The 20901-nt window shown below is 44.0% G+C and overlaps 1 protein-coding gene across 2 annotated transcripts; it reads right to left on the bottom strand.

Annotated features, from left to right (window-relative positions):
• Positions 1–414: 414 nt before the first annotated feature.
• LOC310663463 (tubulin polymerization-promoting protein family member 2-like) lies at positions 415–17944 on the bottom strand. 2 transcript variants are annotated; one of them, XM_083411301.1, is made up of 5 exons: positions 17818–17944; positions 13626–13715; positions 5095–5275; positions 1484–1634; positions 415–679 (listed from the first exon to the last, which is right to left on the bottom strand). In XM_083411301.1, exons 3-5 carry the CDS (start codon positions 5262–5264, stop codon positions 494–496), a joined length of 507 nt encoding a protein of 168 aa, XP_083267427.1. In that variant the 5' UTR covers positions 5265–5275; positions 13626–13715; positions 17818–17944; the 3' UTR covers positions 415–493. The 2 variants fall into 2 exon arrangements, with proteins under 2 accessions (XP_083267427.1, XP_083267426.1); XM_083411300.1 differs by lacking the exons at positions 13626–13715; positions 17818–17944 and adding an exon at positions 8856–8974.
• Between the last annotated feature and the right edge of the window lie 2957 nt (positions 17945–20901).

The raw sequence follows: 20901 nt of genomic DNA, 5'->3' as shown, positions 1-20901 counted from the left end.
AGTCCCTAGCTCTCTCTCCGCACCGCACACCTGGCACCCTCCCCTCCACAGTGGGCGGCGACCCAGCGGCTCGGATCGGATTCGCACAGCCAGCACTGCAGTGAGAGTGACTGAGTGAGCCAGGTAGGGGCAGAGAGCTGCGAGTGCGAGCGTGCCCCCCCCCGATGTTGCGCCCGGCCCCCCCCTGCACCCCCCACGCTACGCCACTGAATCTAGGCCCATTGATTGTGGCCAATATTGGCCAGCGCCCTAGAAGTTCTCTATTCCTAATTTGGGGGACGTTACCTTGCAGGCCTTTCCCCTCCCCCCCTCTCTTTCTGACACCCCTTCCTCCATTCCAGTTTTTTCACTTCTTGCCACCTGCATGAAATTAGGCCTGGACACAGCCAAAAACACACCCAGGGGCGAGCAACATATCAGAGCAGATGTTTATTGCCTTCCCCTCCCAAGGCAGTGGGAACAGGCAAGGTTTTCAGAAGGCTGTGCCCCACATCTAGTGGTACTTGTCGTAGGTTCCAGCCCCCTTGTAGGCAGAGACATAGCCAGTGGGGCTTTCAACCGGGTCTGTACGTCCAGCCAGCCCTTTGCCTTTGCCAGTTTCATCGAACCGTTCCTTGTGGGAGCCTGTGTATTTGCTGGTGTCTGTCAGCCTCTCCACAACACTAGCCGCGGTTGATTTCTGCAAGACAAGCAAGTGGAAAGTCAGTGGTGCAGTGGTGGTGCTTGGAAGGAGGGGTTAGCGCTGAGCTTATGCTTAAATATGCAAAATAATGAGGTGGGGGAATGCGTGGATGTGTTCGTTGCCTCATCCCTCAAAGATAATGTCTAAACTCTAAGCCTTTCGCATTTGTGTCGGGCACCGAAAGCGGGATGGCATGGATGCGCAAAAATAAACACAGGTACAAGCTATCCAAAATCTGCAGCAAAAAAAAATGGAGACCGTCAAATTTGCGATGCCCAAATCATTTCAGGATAAACCCCTCCTCAGCGGCATTTTTAAAGAAGTTCCCGTGCTGGTCTGTAGGCCAATGCTGCAGCTTCCTTCCTATCCAAATTCTGCACCGAGAGGTGAATTCTGCAGCCTTTATAAATTAGGCAAATCAAGTGGGATTTGAATATTTTCTCATTTTGCATGGTTCCTGCTACAGACCTGCGATTTTACATGAATTACTTTGATTTATGCAGGGCGCTGAAACCTTGTTCCCCATCTTAATTCCTTCTGAGATTGTAGGAGTTATTGTTCCTACAGTTTTGGGCCATATATTCCCAGCCATAAGGATTGTAAACTGTTTTTTTCTTAAAAAAATAAAAATAAAGCTGGGATTCTCAGTACTACATTCTGTATATTTCTCCTGCCCTCCCACAGAAATGCAGTGTGTGTGTGTGTGTGTATTCCCTGAATGACTTAATTAATTTAAATGCATTATTTATTTATTTTTTTAACAAGTGGCTGCCTCCCATTTCATAGGAAAGCCACACTCACTGTTCCTGTGCTGGTTGGTTCTTTGCCCTCCATCAGCTGGTATGTGGCCAATAAAGCCTCCTCTGGGGACTTTGCCTGGAAGCGCTTTCTGCTCAGTTCCTTAATGGCTTGCTGGAACTCGATGTAGTTCATGTTGCGGGCCCCTTTGGTCCTTAAGGTTGCAGAGGGAGAACGCTGTTAGCTCATAGCCTCTGCGGCTATTTGATTTGTTCAACTACATTTGTGCCCCACCCTTTCTCTAAGGCTCTTGGAGCAGTTCCTTATCTCATTTCATCTTCACAACAACCCTGTGAGGCGAGTTAAAGAGTCAAAGACCCTTAGATGCTTTGTGGCTGAGAAGGCTGCCTTAGCTCTGCTCAAAACAGTTTATTCGTACCACAAATCAGAATGGAGGGTGAAAATATTGCCATAACTGGGTTCTGTGTGAAATGGCCTAATAATTTCATATAGTACATTTCAAGTGTGCAAAGTGTTTTGCACAGGAGATTACCTCAGTAATTCTCTCAACAGCCCATTATTCTCATCCCTATATTGCAGGGATGAGGCTGAAAGCAGAGTGACTTGATTATCATAGAATCATAGAGTTGGAAGAGACCACAAGGGCCATCGAGTCCAACCCCCTGCCAAGCAGGAAACACCATCAGAGCACTCCTGACATATGGTTGTCAAGCCTCTGCTTAAAGACCTCCAAAGAAGGAGACTCCACCACACTCCTTGGCAGCAAATTCCACTGTCGAACAGCTCTTACTGTCAGGAAGTTCTTCCTAATGTTTAGGTGGAATCTTCTTTCTTGTAGTTTGGATCCATTGCTCCGTGTCCGCTTCTCTGGAGCAGCAGAAAACAACCTTCCTCCCTCCTCTATGTGACATCCTTTTATATATTTGAACATGGCTATCATATCACCCCTTAACCTCCTCTTCTCCAGGCTAAACATGCCCAGCTCCCTTAGCTGTTACTCATAAGGCATCGTTTCCAGGCCTTTGACCATTTTGGTTGCCCTCCTCTGGACACGTTCCAGTTTGTCAGTGTCCTTCTTGAACTGTGGTGCCCAGAACCGGACACAGTACTCCAGGTGAGGTCTGACCAGAGCAGAATACAGTGGCACTATTACTTCCCTTGATCTAGATGCTATACTCCTATTGATGCAGCCTAGAATTGCATTGGCTTTTTTAGCTGCCGCGTCACACTGTTGGCTCATGTCAAGTTTGTGGTCAACCAGGACTCCTTTTCACATATACTGCTCTCAAGCCAGGTGTCACCCATCTTGTATTTGTGCCTCTCATTTTTTTTGCCCAAGTGCAATACTTTACATTTCTCCCTGTTAAAATTCATCTTGTTTGTTTTGGCCCAGTTCTCTAATCTGTCAAGGTCGTTTTGAAGTGTGATCCTGTCCTCTGGGGTGTTAGCCACCCCTCCCAGTTTGGTGTCATCTGCAAATTTGATCAGGATGCCCTTGAGTCCATCATCCAAGTTGTTGATAAAGATGTTGACTAAGACCGGGCCCAAGACAGAACCCTGTGGCACCCCACTAGTCACTCTTCTCGAGGATGAAGAGGAACCATGGATGAGCACCCTTTGGTGAGTGCTCTGAGAGTGCTCTGAGATTTTTGGCAAAAACATTCCTCCTAACTGTTGTGAGGTGCAGCCCATCGCTTGCCAGAAGTCCATCTTCAAGAAACTGCAGTCCGTGATCTAAGAATCCAAACCGTTCCTGTTCACACCATTTGCGAAGCCAGCTGTTCACTTCCACTATTTTCCCCTCTCTCCCTGGGCCACGTCGTTCAACTGGTAGGACAGATGAGATGACAATTTGTGCATTTAATTGCTTCAATTTCCTGCCCAGAGCCTCGTAGTCTCTTTTGATCTTCTGGAGGCTATTGCTTGCAGTGTCATTGGCTCCCACATGAACCAAGAGGAAGGGGTATTTGTCAGTGGGTTTTATGATTCCTTGCAGTCGTTCAGTTACATCTTGGATCTTAGCCCCGGGGAGAAATAGTTGGGGAAAGAATCATAGAACTGTAGAGTTGAAAGAGACTCTGAGGCTCATCTGGTCCAATTGACTGCAAAGCAGGAAGATGCAGTTGTCCCATACAGGGAATGAACCTGCAACCCTGGCGTTATCGGCGCCATGTTCTAACCAACTGAGCTATCCAGGCTCATTATGCCTGAGGTGAGATTTTAACCTAGAACTACCCAAACCATACTGCACATTCTTTGCCACTATATCAGACTATGGAGGAACAAGTGGGCCCTACAACAAAATGTTGCCGCATAGAGTGTTCCTATATGCTGGTCTGTCTGAAATAAAGATTTGGATTCAATTAAGAGTGGTCCTGTTCAGGGTTCCAGCAAGCTAGCCCACCTTTTTCTAGGATATTCCATTCCATTATTTCTTCTACACAGGGAATTCCAGCCTAATAATAATAATAATAATAAATTATTATTTATACCCCGCCCATCTGGCTGGGCTTCCCCAGCCACTCTGGGCGGCTTCCAACAAAATATTAAAATACAGTAATGCATCAAACATTAAAAGCTTCCCTAAACAGGGCTGCCTTCAGATGTCTTTTCAAAGAGAAAGAGCATTTTGTGGCCTCTGAGTGTGCTCAATCTTCAGTGGGCTGGGGTTGTTTGGGGGGGGGAGTTTAACCTCCTAAGGTAGGGATCCCCAGACTACAGCCCAAGGGCCGGATCCAGCCTGCCAGGCTCATAAATCCGGCCCCCAGCACACGGGGACTGACTGAGCAGACCCCGCGCACAGAGGTAAACCTGGCATGGCAAGGGGTTTCCTTGAAAAGAACCCTCGCGTGCACATGTTCTTTTCAACAGAAACACCTCACCATGCCAGATTTACCTCAGTGTGCAGAAGCCACAGAAGCCTCACCATGCGCTCAGTCTCCTGTCAAGGAGGAATTCTGACAAGAGGAATCGAAGGGGAAAGGATTTTCCTCCAGAGCGCATGAGAACTTTTGGACTTTACCCAGGTGGGTTGGGTGGTGCTGTCACCATGTACAAGTCAGTTAAGTATGGGACAAAGCAGAAGGCTGGTGTGAGAGAGGAGCAATGAGTTCAGCTGCTATGCTACCCGGTAGAGCTGGCTTATCAGGAGAGGCATACCTAGGCTTCGTTGTGCCCTTGGCAAGGAGCTGTATCGGTCCCTTGCATCCTTGCCAGAGATGAGCCAGAATAGGAGTGCAATTTTTGCACTCCCATTGGTCTGCGCCTTTTACTGGGGCCAACCCCTGGGTACACTCCTGCTTTTCAGGCAACATAAAAGGGAAGGATTGGTCTCATTGGTTTTGTGCACTGCAAATAAAATATGTGCAGTGTGCATAGGAATTTGTTCATATTTTTCAGGAATTTTTTCAAATTATAGTCCGGCCCCCAACTGTGTCTGAGGGACAGTGAACTCACCCACTGTTTAAAAAGTTTGGGGACTCCTGTCCTAAGATTTAATACACTGACTTTTTATTTGCAGAGTTTAAAGGCTTGGTACCTGAGAAAGTGCAATTTCTGGGCCAGAGCCTTGCAGTGAACACTTAATATAGTGGCCTTGCCATGTGGTTGCAGCATTCCTCACCAGACACTGCCTCTCCCACCCCATGGCTCACTTGACTTTGTTGAAGAGGATATCCACATCAGTGCTGGTCACAAACTTCCCGTCCATCACATCACACTCCTTCAACATCTTGGAGAAGTTCTTGCCCGTTATTTCATTGCCGCTGCTGCTCGTTTCCCCATACACGGCAAATTTGCGGAAAGTTTTTTCCAGCTCTGACATGTTTCCAACAACTGCAGAGGAAGGGGGTTGAAGACAGTGGGGTGTTTAGAGGTCTGCACTTATTTCTGGCTCTATATTGCTGGTGGAAGAACTATACCCTCTCAATATCGGACTGGAGGTCCTTGTATTATATGACGGTAATGGGAGCCACGGGTAATAAATGGAAGTGACCCAGAATTATCAGAATTGACTGTTTAGGAATCCCAAACTGATTCAATATATTACCAGATGGTCTCACAACTAGGGGACACACTTTGTTACACCTGCACAGCTTTATAGGTAAATAAATACACCTGTTCCCCAAAAGGTTACTTGGTGTGGAAATATTTTATGGTATTTGGAATCTGTTGCACCTGGCTACCTAGTGCAGGTTATCACAGTCCGGCTCCCTCACATTTCTTGTGAGCATGTGGTAAAATGCATCTCATGATGCAGCCAGATACTAGAGATGACCAGTTCCCTGAACCAACTGTGTTCCCAAACCTGAGTTCACAAAATTTTGAAGTCAGAAGGTATCTTGGAGGTCATCTACTCCACTCCCACATTCAATTAGACATCTTACAACTACAGCTTCCCTGACAGATGGCCACGCAATCTCTACTTGAAGGACAGCTTGCCACCTTCTGCATCGTCTGCGTCACTATTCAGTAGCTCATGGTATTAGGAAGTTCCTTCTAATCCTCAGCTACAGTCGGCTACCTTGAAAAGATGTCCACCCTCTGCCTTCTGGAGCAACAGAGAGCAAGTCTGCTCCATCTTCTGAGATAGCCCCTTTCCTCCAGATAGTTGAATACATCTGTGAAAGATGCTTGAACAGGAATACCAGATAAGGCTTAAATCTGGCCTCTCTGTGTTGAGTATGAGCAGTTATTGGCAGGGCTGTTTTAGTTAAGCACACCTGCATACATTTACAACGAAGATGTATTACGGCATCAGCTTTCATGGCATGTAGACAGGTTATGTATTCATAGCAGTGACCAGAGGAGGAATAACCACGTGGAGGAGCGCAGAGAGAAGAAACGCCATGGGGCACCTGCAGGAGCAGAACTGGATGTCTCAATCCCCCCCCCCCCAGCTGCAACAAATCATGCATCCCCTTCAACATTAGGGACATCCCATTTTATAATGGTGAGTTTACTATTTATACCCCACACATTTTACTGGGTTGGCCCAGCCACTCTGAGCAGCTTCCAACATATACAAAAACAAAATAAAACACTCAAAAACTTCCCTATACATGGTTGCCTTCAGAAGGCTTCGGGGCTGGATAACTCCATACCCTCCAACATTTCTCCAATGAAAATAGGGACAACCAGGTAGACGGCCTTCTTGGTGGTGGCGCCCACCCTTTGGAATGCCCTCCCGTCAGATGTCAAGGAAATAAACAACTATCCGACTTTTAGAAGACATCTGAAGGCAGCCCTGTTCAGGGATGTTTTTAATGTTTGAAGTTTTATTCTGTTTTTAATGTTCTGTGTAAAGCCGCCAAGAGTTGGGCTTATCATTATTATCATCATCATCAAAGTGGGACATTCCAGGATCAAATCAGAAACAGGGACAGGGCTTCTCTAAATCCAAGGACGTCCCTGGAAAATAGGGACACTTGGAACATGAGTTTGACCAAACTGTGGGAGGCAGTGGAAGACAGGAGTGCCTGGCATGCTCTGGTTCATGGGGTCACAAAGAGTCGAACATGACTAAATTACTAAACAACAATTATATAAATCACCATCTGTACTTTTCTGCATTCCATTTCACTTTGACCTCATTGCTTGCAATTCCCCCAGCCCTCCAAAAAATACTGTTTGCATCTAACTCTAGCTCAGCATAATGCACATATTCAATGGACTGAAGTCCATGTGCTACAAGAGGTGCATTTAACACCTGCATCTGTGACCAGAACCCATGTTGTCTTATGGGCACACTTAATGTTAAGCCAAGAGACTTTGGGGATCTTTTGCTATTTACAACATGTGTTTGTTGTTAAGGTGTTTAACCTTAACCTTATACCCACAAGAAGTTCTCACGACAGAGGAAGGAGAATTGGTTTATTACACAAAATGAAAGCGACAGAATAAATGGGTGCTGCTTTGGCCAGCAAAGTTACAAAATAAGCAGGCGGCAAATCTCACAACACAAACACACCTTGATCTAAAGTGTAAAATGATCCCTATTCCCAAAAATTTAGAGGAAGTGAGTTAAAAGTAAAGTTAGAAAGGGAAGGGGAAGGCCATACCTATCTTGATGCAAAGTATGTGCTAGTTTCTTGAAGACACTGTGTATAGTGGAGCTCCTTGATCAACAAACCACTGAAAAATCTAATGTTCTGTACTAATTTTTGGCCAATGCATCCTAATAGAAAGGGGAAGGGGTCTTTGAGATGAGTAATTTCTTAGAATACCTATGTTTATTTGTTCCTATCACCCATTTGCTATTAAGTTCCTGCCCGATTCCTATTTCATGGACTCTGCTAAAGTGGTAGCTGAAAGAGTATAATTCTAGTGAGCCCTGATTAAAATGGTTATAATCTATGGAATCCATTCTTTTAAAGAAAACATTGCTTTAATTTTGCTGGTAACTAGTGCATTACTTGTGCTGACCTTTACATAAAAGTCTTAGGAGCTCAGGAATTCTCCTTGTGAGTGGCTTCCAGGACATGTTTGCACTAAGAACTAGACCACGCTCAGGAAAGATCATTTAGGGGTATATTTCATATTGAATGATACCAACTGTACTAATGCCATGACCTGCAGTAATAAACCATGTCAAAAGTTCAGATTGGCACTCCTGTTTATACCTAGAAGTGTATAACATAATAAAATGATTTTAAGGTATCAAAGGCTCTTTGTTTTTGTTGCAATAGACCAACACAGCTACCTCTCTGGAGGTCATGGGGGGTGGGGGAGGCATTTTGAAATAACGAAATCTCACTCTAGACTCTTGCTAGATATGAACAATGCAATCCTATATGTGTTTATGTAGAATGTCTACTGTGTCCAAAGGGCTTACAGCCAGGAAAGTGTGCACAGGATTGCTGCCAAAGTGTATCTGCTGTAATGCATTATTTGTAAACTGCCCTTCAGGAGGCAAGATGGCAAACACCTCAATAATAAACATATTTTAAAGCATTATTAAGAACAGCATTTTCCTCAACCTGTCATTCCATAGTTAACAGACACATTACAAATAGCTTGCAGTTTCAGTTCAGCTGCAACACCATTTGGTTTCTCCTCCAGAACGCTTTGTATTACTGTACTTCATACCTATGACAAAGTAGGGGAGACTGCCCTATAACAAAGGATGATTAAGCAGCACAAGTCTTAGGGTCTCCAAGATCCATTTGTATGTTCGTCACTTTCTGCAAGGTAAACCCAGAAACCTCTTGATCCCAAAGTGTCCCTTTAAACTTTGGATCATCTCTTGCCTCAGAGCCATTGCACTGGAGCCCAATCCCCACGAGGATTTTTCAGGTCTTTCCCCTGAATTTTCAGCTTTCATTTTAAAAAAGAAAAAAATATTCCTGCATCCATAGAACATAGAAACCACATAGAAAGCCTTTTCTCTCCAACCCTAGCCAGAAGCTGGGTTTACCTGGGCTTGCAGATGGTCGAGGCCCTGTATGTTCTGTTTATGTATTGCCTGGGAGGGGAAGGGCTGCTCTGTTCCAGCAGACCAGAAGGTTGAAGCATATATTTTAAGGTGACGATTATGACTTGTTGATGATGCCAGTGGTGACATCATCTTCTTGACCCTGTAGTTTTGAGGACCAGGTTATGAAGAGAAGGAGGAGACAACTTGCTGAAAGTAGAGTACCAGAGATGGTACTTTTTAAAATAATGACTCTTCTTTTGTATTGATGAACATTCCCCATACCAAAATGGAATGGAGTGGGAGCTAATCAACTTGGTCTTTCCTTCTGGCAGTCCGTAATAAGTCTTTACACTGGGGTAAGCAACCTAAGGCCCATGGGCTGGATGCGGCCCAATCGCCTTCTCAATCCGGCCCACGGATTGAGTGTTTTTACATCAGCATGTTTTTACATGAGTAGAATGTGTTCTTTTATTTAAAATGCATATCTGGGTTATTTGTGGGGCCTGCCTGGTGTTTTTACATGAGTAGAATGTGTGCTTTTATTTAAAATGCGTCTCTGGGTGATTTGTGGGGCACAGGAATTCGTTCATTTTTTTCTTCAAAATATAGTCTGGTCCACCACATGGTCTGAGGGACTGGCCCACGGCTGAAAAAGGTTGCTGACCCCTGCTTTACACTGTCACGTTATCTCACACCTAAAATAAATAAGCTGTCTCCTGCCTTCAGAATCCTCACAAAGGCATCCTTGGTTTTTTGTGGTATGCAATTAATCTGAAATCAATTAACTTAAGCAGTCCTCAAAGTGGCTGCTTGCTTGCCTCTGTTCCATCTCATCCCTAGTTTGACGGAGGCAGAGTAAAGGACCCCAACATACTGGGCATGAGTCTGAGGTTTCTCTAATGTCCCTCAGGGGAGCTTCAGGGCCATGAAAACAAGGATATATCTATTGACCCTCAGCTGACCCAATCAAGCTCAGGACATGTGTGTTTGACCCACTCAGCCAATCACAATGTACCAACAGCGAAGGGAGAGCATTAGCACACTGCACACACAAAAAAGACAATGCATATACTTAGAAGGAGGAGAAAAGGAGGCCTGAAATGTTCTGGTGCATCCAAAAGGGAGCTTGCCACAGCTGTAAAGCTGCCCTTTAAAGATCGCCTGCCACCTAAGATTTGGGCTGGTCCAACCTTCTGTGCCTGCGCATGTGCTTCTTGAGATATTCAGACCGCGTGAAGAAGCTTCCGCAAACGAGGCATTCATGCTCCAAGCTCGCTGTGTGCACCTCCTGATGCTTGGTCAGATACGAACGCTGGGCAAAGACCTTACCGCAGGTGGAACATTTATATGGCTTCCCCGCCCGGTGGGTGAGCAGGTGCTTTGACAGGTATGAAGTCAAGCTGAACTGCTTTGGGCACTTGGGACAAGCATAAGGCTTGTCCCCTTCCACTAGTGAGGAAGCTCCCTCCATCAACAGGCTTGGAGTGCTCAGGAATCGGGGCACCTTAGGGTGTTGACTGGGCACAGCTTGTGGTTGCTCAGTAGGACTGGTGATGCTTTCAGTCGAAGCCTTCCTCTGTAGCCCCCTTGAGGCGCTTGGGACAGGGCAGTCCACAGAGACTGCCTCACGGGAACTCAAAATGGGGGTCAACTCAGTGCTGGGTTTGATGTCAACATGGAAGGGAGACAGCTCGGTGGGCTGTGGGTTGACGTTCTCACCATCAGTCCCACAGTACCCACTCTCAGAAGGCTGCTTTTGGAACAGGGGATGAGGCATGCCCTCAACCCCAATTTCCCACACAATGTTTGGTGGAAGCACTTCAGGGTCACTGTGTGCTCTAAAATGGCATTTGCCACACTCACAGGCTTTCTGACAGGCTAAAGGTTTGCAAGGTTCCCCAGAACACAGGGGGGAAAGGCGTTGCAGATACTCTCCAGAGATGTTCTCCACAGAGACATCTTCCTCACAATTACTCTGGCCTTCCTCCTCATTGTTTTCCTGATGTGATTCATTGTTCTTTATCGGTTGCAAGTGGGAAATGTCACAGCCATAAAGTTGCTCTCCAGGATGAACAATCAAATGTTGAATGAGGTCAGAAAGCCACGGAAAGCCTTGCCCACACTGGTCACAAAGAAAGGGCTTATGGATACTGATGCTCTGTTCTGTTGTCTGGCTGTTGTGCCCGGGTGCTTCAATCTGTTGTTCCCCCCTAGGGTGACTGAGTTTATGTTGGGCAAGACTGTCAAAGCCTTCCCCAGTGTGATCACAAATGTCAAGCTCCTTGGAGGCTGTGCTCTGCTCTGTTACTGCCTTTCCAGAGTGAGTGTCCGCATGTCGAGTAAGGTCTGAAGGCCACCGGAAATTCTTCCCACATAGACAACTGGTGTAGGATGCCTTGGAGGGGCTGTTCTGGTCAGTCTTTACCTTTTCTCCACAGCAAGAGCGTTTATGATGAGCAAGTTTAGTAATTGACTGGACGTTTTCCCCACACTTCTCACAAACGTAGGACTTCTGGGATTGGATGCTCTTGTCTGTCCTTAATGTTCTCCTGCGGCAAGCGAGTTCATGTCTAGCAAGGTCTGAAGGCCACCGGAATTTCCTCCCACATAGACCACAGATGTGGGATGCCTTGGAGGGGCTGTTCTGGTCAGTCTTTACCTTTTCTCCACAGCAAGAGCGTTTATGATGAGCAAGTTTAGTAACTGACTGGACGTTTTCCCCACACTTCTCACAGGCGTAGGACTTCTGGGACTGGGTGCTCTTGCTTGCCCGTAACATTCTCCTGCGGCAAGCGGGTTCATGTCTAGCAAGGTCTGAAGGCCACCGGAAGTTCCTCCCACATAGACCACAGACGTGGGATGCCTTGGAGGGGCTGTTCTGGCCAGTCTTTACCTTTCCGTGACAGCAAGAGTATTTATGATGAGCAAGTTTAGTAACTGAGTGGAAGTTTTTCCCACACTTCTGGGACTGGGTGCTCTTGCTTTCCTGTAACATTCTCCTGCGGCAAGCGGGTTCATGTCTAGCAAGGTCTGAAGGCCACCGGAAGTTCCTCCCACATAGACGACAGATGTGGGATGCCTTGGAGGGGCTGTTCTGGCCAGTCTTTACCTTTTCCCCACAGCAAGAGCATTTATGACAGGCAAGGACAGTAGATGACTGGAAGTTTTTCCCACACTTCTCACAGGCATAGGACTTCTTGCTTGTCCTTAATGTTCTCCTATGGCAAGAGAGTTTATGTCTAGCAAGGTCTGAACGCCACTGGAAGTTCTTCCCACATAGATCACAGATGTAGGATGCCTTGGAGGGAGTGTTCTGGTCAGTCTTTATCTTCCCTCCACTGCAAGAGAATTTATGATGAGCAAGGTTAGTAGATGACTGGATGTTTTCCCCACATGTCTCACAGACGTAGGACTTCTGGGATTGGATGCTCTTGTCTGTCCTTAATCTCCTACGGCAAGCGAGTTCATGTCTAGCAAGGTCGGAAGGCCACCGGAAGCTCTTCCCGCAATTCTCACAGCTGAAGGACTTCTTGGACTGGGAGTGTTGATTCATCACCAACTGGGAACTGTTAGCTGCTGTATTCCTAAAATGCAGGTGTCGGGCAAGGTCAGAGGGCCATCAGAACTCCTTCCTACAAGGCCTTGGAATAGTCCTTCTGATTAGTGATTGGCTTTGAGTTTCACAAAAATTTGAATCTGCATACAGAGGAATGAGGACTAACAATTTGGACCGCTTGCTTCTAATTGGCTTTGGCCTTGCGTAGTCTCTTTACCCCTGCAATAATAATAATAATAATAATAATAATAATAATAATAATAATAATAATAATTTCATTATTTGTACCCCATCCATCTGACTGGGTTGCCCCAGCCACTCTGGGCGGCTTCCAACAAACATAAAAGCATAAAACATTAAACATTAAACCCTGTATAAACTTCCTTATACAGGGCTGCCTTCAAATGTCTTCTAAAAGTTGTACAGTTCTTTATCTCCTTGACATCTGATGGGAGGCGTTCCACAGGGCAGGCACCACTACCAAGAAGGCTCTCTGCCTCGTTCCCTGTAACCTCACTTCTCACAGTGAGGGAACAGTCAGAAGGCCCTCAGAACTAGACATCAGTGTCAGGGCTGAATGATGGGTGTGGAGACACTCCTTCAGGTATACACTTTAAAGGTCAGCGGCAACACTTTAAATTCTGCTTGGAAACGTATTGGAAGCCAATATAGGTCTTTCAGGACTGATGTTTTATGGTCCCAGTGGCTGCTGCCAATCACCAGTCTGGCAGCCACATTCTGGATTAATTGTAGTTGCATAAATATTTTTCATTTGATTTTACAAATGTAAAATTATAACAATATCAAATACATACTCAAATTTTGAGATTCCTCTGAATCTCATGACTTCCCTCCATCCCTTCCATGGGTCCTATTGTCAACATTTTCAACTGCATATTATTTCATCATCCATATTTTAAGTCTCTCTCTATTGTCCAAAGTATTTGTTACGTTACAAGTGTTATTAAAGTCCTGCTAATGTTTTCATTTGTTTACAGTGGTCTCTTAAAAACATTATAAATCTTTCCCCTTCTTTGGATTAGTTATAGTTTCAAAGTCACCTTCAAAGGTAGCCCTATGTAGAGCACATTGCAGTAGTCCAAGCAGGAGATAACCAGTGCATGTACCACTCCAATGAGACAGTGTGCAGGCAGGAAGGGTCTCAGCCGGCATACCAAATGGAGCTGGTAGACAACCACCCTGGACAAACTCACCTTTTGTTGGTTCAACCTCTTTTTCTCACTGTAGACAGGCCACTGGGGGCAGATTATGCTCCTGATCCTCAAAAGCCTTGGAGTTCAGGTCTGTTGAAGAGATTTCAGGGCACATTAGAAGGGGGTAATTTAAAGTTAGCATGCTGGTCTACTGATCAGCCACCAGCTATTGCCAACTGAAAGTCTACTATTTGACTATTATGAAGAGAAGAAGATCTTTGTACTTGCCAGCCTACCTTTAATTTTTTTTATTTTGGTGTCATTAGTTAGCAAGATCAGAAGGGAAGTCTACTCCCTTTGTCATATCATTATGTTTTTATATGTGCTGGAAATCAAGTCAGATGGACAGGGAACAACAACAACAACATGTCCCACTCAGTAGTCAGGGGGCAAATTTAGCACGTTAGCTTTAAAAAGTACACCCTACCTGAAGGAGTGTCTCCACACCTATCATTCAGACTGGACACTTAGGGGTCCAGCTCCAAGGACCTTCTGGCAGTTCCCTTACTGTGAGAAGTGAAGTTACAGGGAACCAGGCAAAGGGCCTTCTCAGTATTAGCACCCTCCCTGTGGAATGCCCTCCCATCAGATGTATAGGAGATAAATAACTATACAACTTTTAAAAGACATCTCAAGGCAGCCCTGTATCAGGACGTTTTTAATGTTTTAATGTTTGAGGTTTGTGGCTGGGGTATCCCAGTCAGATGCACGGGGCAAAAAAATATTATTACCCTACTGGTAAACTGCCATAAGTACAGGCATTTCCAAACAAGAGGGAAAGCAGTCAGCAATGACAAACATCACTGGTGACCCCTGTAGGTCACTGTAGGAACCACAAAATTACTTTTTTAACAAATACTTTCTTTTTAAATTTATTTTAAAGAATTCTTTAAAATTCTGTAGCTACTGTGCTTAGTTTTTTATTCGTCAGTTAGTTGAAGCTCTTCCATTTTCAAAAGAAAACACAGCTCTTCAGGATTAGCATGGCATTCCATGAGAAAAATAAAAAGAGCTGTTTAGTGAATCATTTGCACTTACATAAACCTTACCAAAGATTGTTAAAAATTAAGAACTTTAGAAAAGTATTATATAAGTTAATTTCCTTGCCCCGCAATAAAATTACATTTTGTTAAATAAATAAATAAATATAATAAATATAAAATAAATATAATAAAATATAAAATAAAATAAATAATATATATTTTGTTGTTGACCAAGTTAATAAGGTAGTTGATAATAACATTTAATGGGGTTCTAACAATGTCACTGCTTTAACAATTCTTGGCCAATACAGTGGTACCTCGGGTTACAAACGCTTCAGTTTACAAACGCTTCGGGTTACGAACTCCGCTAACCCAGAAGTACGGTAGTTGCTCTGGGTTGCGAATTTTGCCCCAGGATAAGAACAGAAATTGCATGCTGGCAGCATGAGGCCCCATTAGTGAAAGCACACCTCAAGAACAGTTTCGGGTTAAGAACGGACCTCCAGAACGAATTCAGTTCATAACCCGAGATACCACTGTATGTCAGCCATTTTACCCCCCCAAAAAAATTCCAATAAAATACCCAACCCAAACACAACTGGGTCCTCCTGAAAAGGTTGCAGTAATAAATATTTTAAATGTTTAATTGCTTACATTGTTATTCTGCTAACCTGGAAGCAAATATCACTATCTATTCTGCTGTTTTAATATGGTTTCTACCTTTGCATTTTATGATAGTATTTCAATGTAATACTCCAAGCCCTGTAAGTCCTGTTCAGGTTTTTTTAAACGGAAAAGTAGAATAAAAATTATTATACAGTAATGGAAGTAAAATGATAGCACAAACCTTGTGCAAGGATCTGCATGGGAGGTTAAGTTCTGTGGCTGAAGGACCTTAAAAGTTAGGTTTGTCAGCCTGTAATAAGCCTGTACCATATTGATAGCTTGGGGTAGGATGGTGGGGTCCCCTCTGTTAGTCCCAGCTTCACTAGCCCAATAAAGTTCTGGGGGGCAGGACGCACCCCTTACTGATGATGCATCTTAATTAAGCCCCACAGTTCCTCCACAAAGAAGTGTTGTAAACAAAAATTGTCCTTTTCCCTTATGGGGTATCCAAGAGCCCATATAGAGTCCTTACGTAGGTTCCCTATTGGTAGGAGAAAGTAACAGAGGCCAACCAGAGAATATTGAGACGCAAAGCAGCTAGTAAGCTTGATCTTTATTGATCTGTTGCAACAGGGTGCTCCCCTTACACGCAGGAAAAGAGGAGGAACCCAGAACAATGGCGCACAAGGCCTTATAAAGACTTTTGAGATTGCCACCCTGTAGATCAAGACCACCCCAGAAACATCATACATACATCACAGAAGGGGTGTAACCTAAGACCACCCCCCAGATACATCATACCTACATCACAGAAAAGGCGGTCTAAAACAGAAATTTGAATGTTGTTTTTCCTGTTTGCCAGGTTATCTGATTTCCTTTCCTGATTGTCTTTCCTGATTGTCACCCATTTTCTGCTCGCCTTTCCTGATAGACTGTCACCCATTAAAATGCTGATTGCTCAATTCTTGAGACAATGGGAAGGCTCCCTGACCCTCCTCCCTCCTTGCAGGGAAAACTTTTGGTCAGTTTGGGAATCAAAATGGTTTCAGGTCGGTCTTCCTGTGCTGATCTATGTACATGCTTGGTTGGTACACTTATGAACATTATCATATATCTAAGACCTCAAAATTCCTATCACAGATGCTAGGCCAAGTCAGCCTGGAACTGGCATAGCAAAAGAAGAAGAAAAATGTTCCCCCTCCATGTGCCTTAGCCAGTGCAATATGGCAAGGCTTTGACTGCTAATCCTACATACGTCTACCCGGAATTATTAAATTCAGTCTTACTCCCATGTATGTGTAAGATTGCCACCTGAATTTGAATGTACTCTCAAAACATCGATATAAGTTCCTTTTCTTTTGCATAAAAATATGCAGACGCATCAATATAATCAATATAAATATGAACAGGTAAAGATTGTTTATTAGATCAAAGCTACCACTTCCTGCTAGGCCACTTGTTTCAATAAAAGGTTGAGAAAGAGGTGAGTGGCCTGTTGATACCATTGTTCAGAGGGTGTAAAAATATAACAACTACAACGAACCCTCTTTAAAAGGCCCAGCATTTTTGCAAGTTACATCTTGGCTGAGAGAAGGCCTTTCTTTTGGTTGCTGGCTGTCCCCACAGTGAAAACTCTTTGTTCTCTACAACTGAAATCTTCCTGTGGAAGAACATGAGCAGGCAGGACAAAAAAACCCCACCTTTTCCTTCAACAATGATTCTTTGTGTGATCGCCACAATGAATATTTCATCCATCACAAAAAGCCCATGAGCCTAATTACACCTTTTCCAAGGAAGGAAGGAAAATTTAGACACTGCCACTAAGGTGAGAAGGATGGGCCTTCCAGGCAATCACACATCCCTGCTTCATGTTTATTACCCCAGAGTTTGTAATTAAACACCATCTGCCTTAGATTATAATCTCCACTTTGCCCCTGTGAAGGGAAAACCTCCTTGATGCCGCCCAAACAAAAGAACAGGAAGGCAATTGAAGGCGTGGCAATCTCCTCTGATTTATGGACCCTTAGTCCAAAATTCAGAACAACAAAAGCAGAGTAAAGCGACCGTGGCATTAAGAAAGATGCACTGCACGAAAGGAAGGTTGCCTCTGAAACAACTTCAGCTACTCTGTTATATTTTTAATCAAGGCGATGGGAGTACACAAAGTATTTAAGGCGGATTGATCTTGCATGCATGGCTCTAGAATAAAACACACGTGTATAGTGGACAGTCCCAAGAATCACGGGTGTGATCCAGTGGTCTCCTAACCCAACCTCCTGGCTGCCAGGGAGGCGCAGCTATCCCTCACGCCAACAGATCTTTAAAAAATGTGCCAGTGAAAAAATATTAGCAGCCCTATACATTTGTGCACCACGGAAGTAAGAGCTTCAAAGAAAGAGAAAACCCTAAGCCTCGTCTCCCCTTCCCCAGTAAAAAGCTACGCTACCAGTAGACGCAAATCATCAGATCCCAACCAAAAAGAGTCCCCCAGGGGGTGATCATGTCCCCGTCTCTACCTTGAAGATGATCTATAATCATCACCATCATCATCATCCGCCCATCTGGCTGAGTTTCCCCAACAGAATATTATAAACAATCCTCACATGTTCTTTCCAAATGGGTGCATCATGGAAGGTCCTGAATTCAACCGGGAAAGGAGAGGAAGAGGCGGGCCAAGATCCTGCTTCCCAACCTCCTCCTCTCGCACGCCTTCTTTCTGCTTGAATCAAGCCCGAGGCTCCCTTCTAAATCACTTCTTTAGCCTTAGCCGAAAAGAGGCCGCTCCCGGGCCGCGCTGCAGTTTAAACTGCCTGCGGTCACGCCCCCGGCGTGACGCGTCAGGAATCCCCATGACGTAAGCGGCATCCCTCCTCCCCCAAGCCGTGTTGCTGGAGGTCCCGGATGCTGGTCCGCAACACAGACCCCCAGAGAAGGAGAGCGGATTTATTGAACACCGGGTTTCCATTGTCGTTTTTGCATTCAAGCGGTGCATACCCGCAGTTTATTTCTTCCTTTATTATAACACTATTTCTTAGCATTTCCGTTGCACTTTTAAGGTAAAGATGTACTTTGCACTCGCCGTTTCACTGCTCCTTACAGCAACCCTGTAAGGTAGGCAAACATTATTATCCCCATTTGCACGTGAGAAGTTAAGGCACAGAGGGATTATGATGACTTTCCTAAGATTACTGAGTGAGTCCAAGGCTGAGTGGATATTTTGAACTGGCAACTCCCCTCTCTTAGTCCCTGCCCAGACTGTATTTAAAAGAACAGTGTATTGTAATCACTTGAGCTCTTTGGCAGGCTTTCAATAACTTCTGCAATGTTACAAAGACTTTGGTTATTTTGGAGGACTATAGTGCAGATGAACTAGAATATGCAGTTTTTTAGATACCGTTATATAAAGGACCCACAGAGGGGGGGAGGGAAGTCCTTAGATTCGGAAGAATCTTGTTTGATTTTAAAATTTAAATGTGATAAATGTGTGATTTGTTTTGTAAAACCAATAAAAATTATTGGAGAGAGTCTTGGAAATGGCCTTTTTCTTTTTCTCATAACATGGAGTCCACAGTCAGTTTCTGGATTTTGAACATGTTATTCCCAATACAGTAAAAGGTTTGGTTTTGTGTCCTTTATTTTTCTTGTTCAGTGAGGCCCACATAGCTAATTTGAGGTAGGCATGTGTATGGTCAAGGCTAAGGTGTTAGGACTTAGGAGCACACCTTTCAATTATTATTCCAAGAAAATCCCCATTGTCCTCTGAATTACTCAAGGCTGTAAATAATACTGACACACCATTATTCTAAAACAAAAACAAAAAACAACAATCCCATACTGTGTATCTTGTATCACCATTGGCCATTTGAGGAAGTTCTGTATTTTATGTGTGCTTAATGGTTTGTTTATGGAAGTGAGAGCTGGACCTTAAAGAAGGCTGATCACCGAAGAATTGATGCTTTTGAATTATGGTGCTGGAGGAGACTCTTGAGAGTCCCATGGACTGCAAGATCAAACCTATCCATTCTTAAGGAAATCAGCCCTGAGTGCTCACTGGAAGGACAGATCCTGAAGTTGAGACTCCAATACTTTGGCTACCTCATGAGAAGACTCCCTGGAAAAGACCTTGATGTTGGGAAAGATGGAGGGCACAAGGAGAAGAGGACGACAGAGGATGAGATGGCTGGACAGTGTTCTTGAAGCTACCAGCATGAGTTTGACCAAACTGTGGGAGGCAGTGGAAGACAGAAGTGCCTGGTGTGCTCTGATCCATGGGGTCACGAAGAGTCGGACACGACTAAATGACTAAACAACAACAATGGTTTGTTTGCCTTGTATGCTGCTTAAATAATCTATTTTATGAGGCATTTACTCCATAAATCTCAAAGGAATCTTCTCTTACGCTTCATCATAGTTAGCAGGCCTCGAGGGGAGGAAAGGCCGCTGGCCATTTTCATGTGCTTCCAAGGCCAAGCCAGAACAGTTGCTCACTGCAGTCATGGAGGGCAAGATGTTAAAGGCAAGTTCATAGATCCGCTTGTGGCCTCCATTTGCTGTGCCAATGGAATTCAACAGAAAAGGAATAAGGATATAAAATCTTTGGACAAATTGATTCCCTCTCCCATAGACGCTTGTGCTAAAAAAGTAATAATTATGAAGGTGAATTGAGGACTTATAGATATATATTAAGTTATACTGAAAATGGGTATAATTTTTTTATTTTTTTTGAAGAAAAAGAAATTCAAGAAAGACCTGGTATCAGGTTGGTTTCAGTATCACCGTTAGATGGTTTTATATGACAAAAATCTGATTTCAAAATGAGGTTATAAAATGTTTAGAATGGGATACTAAAGATTAATTGGCTAAGGCAAGAATGATACAGTGGGCTAAAGATTTAGGTCATAATATTGTTAATGGCTTCTTGGGAGAAGTTATGGAAAAAGCATATGGAATTTACTGCTTCTTATACATTAAGAGAAAACTCTTATAATGATGTACCGTGGTATTTAACACCAAATTGACCAATATGTATAAAAAAATGACAAAATTATCATAATATAGAAGTTTTTGTGATAGATACAAGATATAATGCAATAGAAAAGGTTTGAGTAGAACTCCTAAAATGACTCTTACTATATAGAACTCCAGCCTATATAGAACAGAAGGGAGGTTTAGAAGGAGTTTTTCAACCTTTCCAGATTGTGCTATTTAGCTAGGAGAGAAGGAACACATTGGGAGAGGGTAGGAAGGAAAAACTTTGCCATCAGTCACTTCTAGATTGTATTTTTGCAGAAGGGATTCAGTTGCACACTGGAAATTTAGGTTTGCAGAGTTACAATGGATTGCAGTGCTCTGTAGCTCTGATGCAATAATAATAATAATAGTAATAATAATAATAATAATAATAATAATATATAAGAGAGACACACAAAATGGGGTTAGGAGACTGTCAGTGACGTGCACTAAAAAGTGTGAGTATGGGGACAAATGACTGACAGGAAGGCATGTAAATGAGCACAAACAAATGAGGATGCTTATTCTTGCACTTCCCTGCAAACAAATCAGAACAGATGCTCAATAAATAAAGATCGGACATTGTTCAAGCAAATTAATGCTCAATAAAAAGGTCGTAAGGAGCCCAGTGTAGTTTTTTTTTAAAAAAAATCATTGCATGCATCCCCCACCCTAAC

The sequence above is a fragment of the Podarcis tiliguerta genome (genome assembly GCF_965153285.1).
Source record: "Podarcis tiliguerta genome assembly, chromosome: 13".
Classification (NCBI taxonomy): domain Eukaryota; kingdom Metazoa; phylum Chordata; class Lepidosauria; order Squamata; family Lacertidae; genus Podarcis; species Podarcis tiliguerta.
The sequence above is the reverse complement of the archived record's forward strand: the minus strand, read 5'-3'. Positions and strand labels throughout refer to the sequence as shown.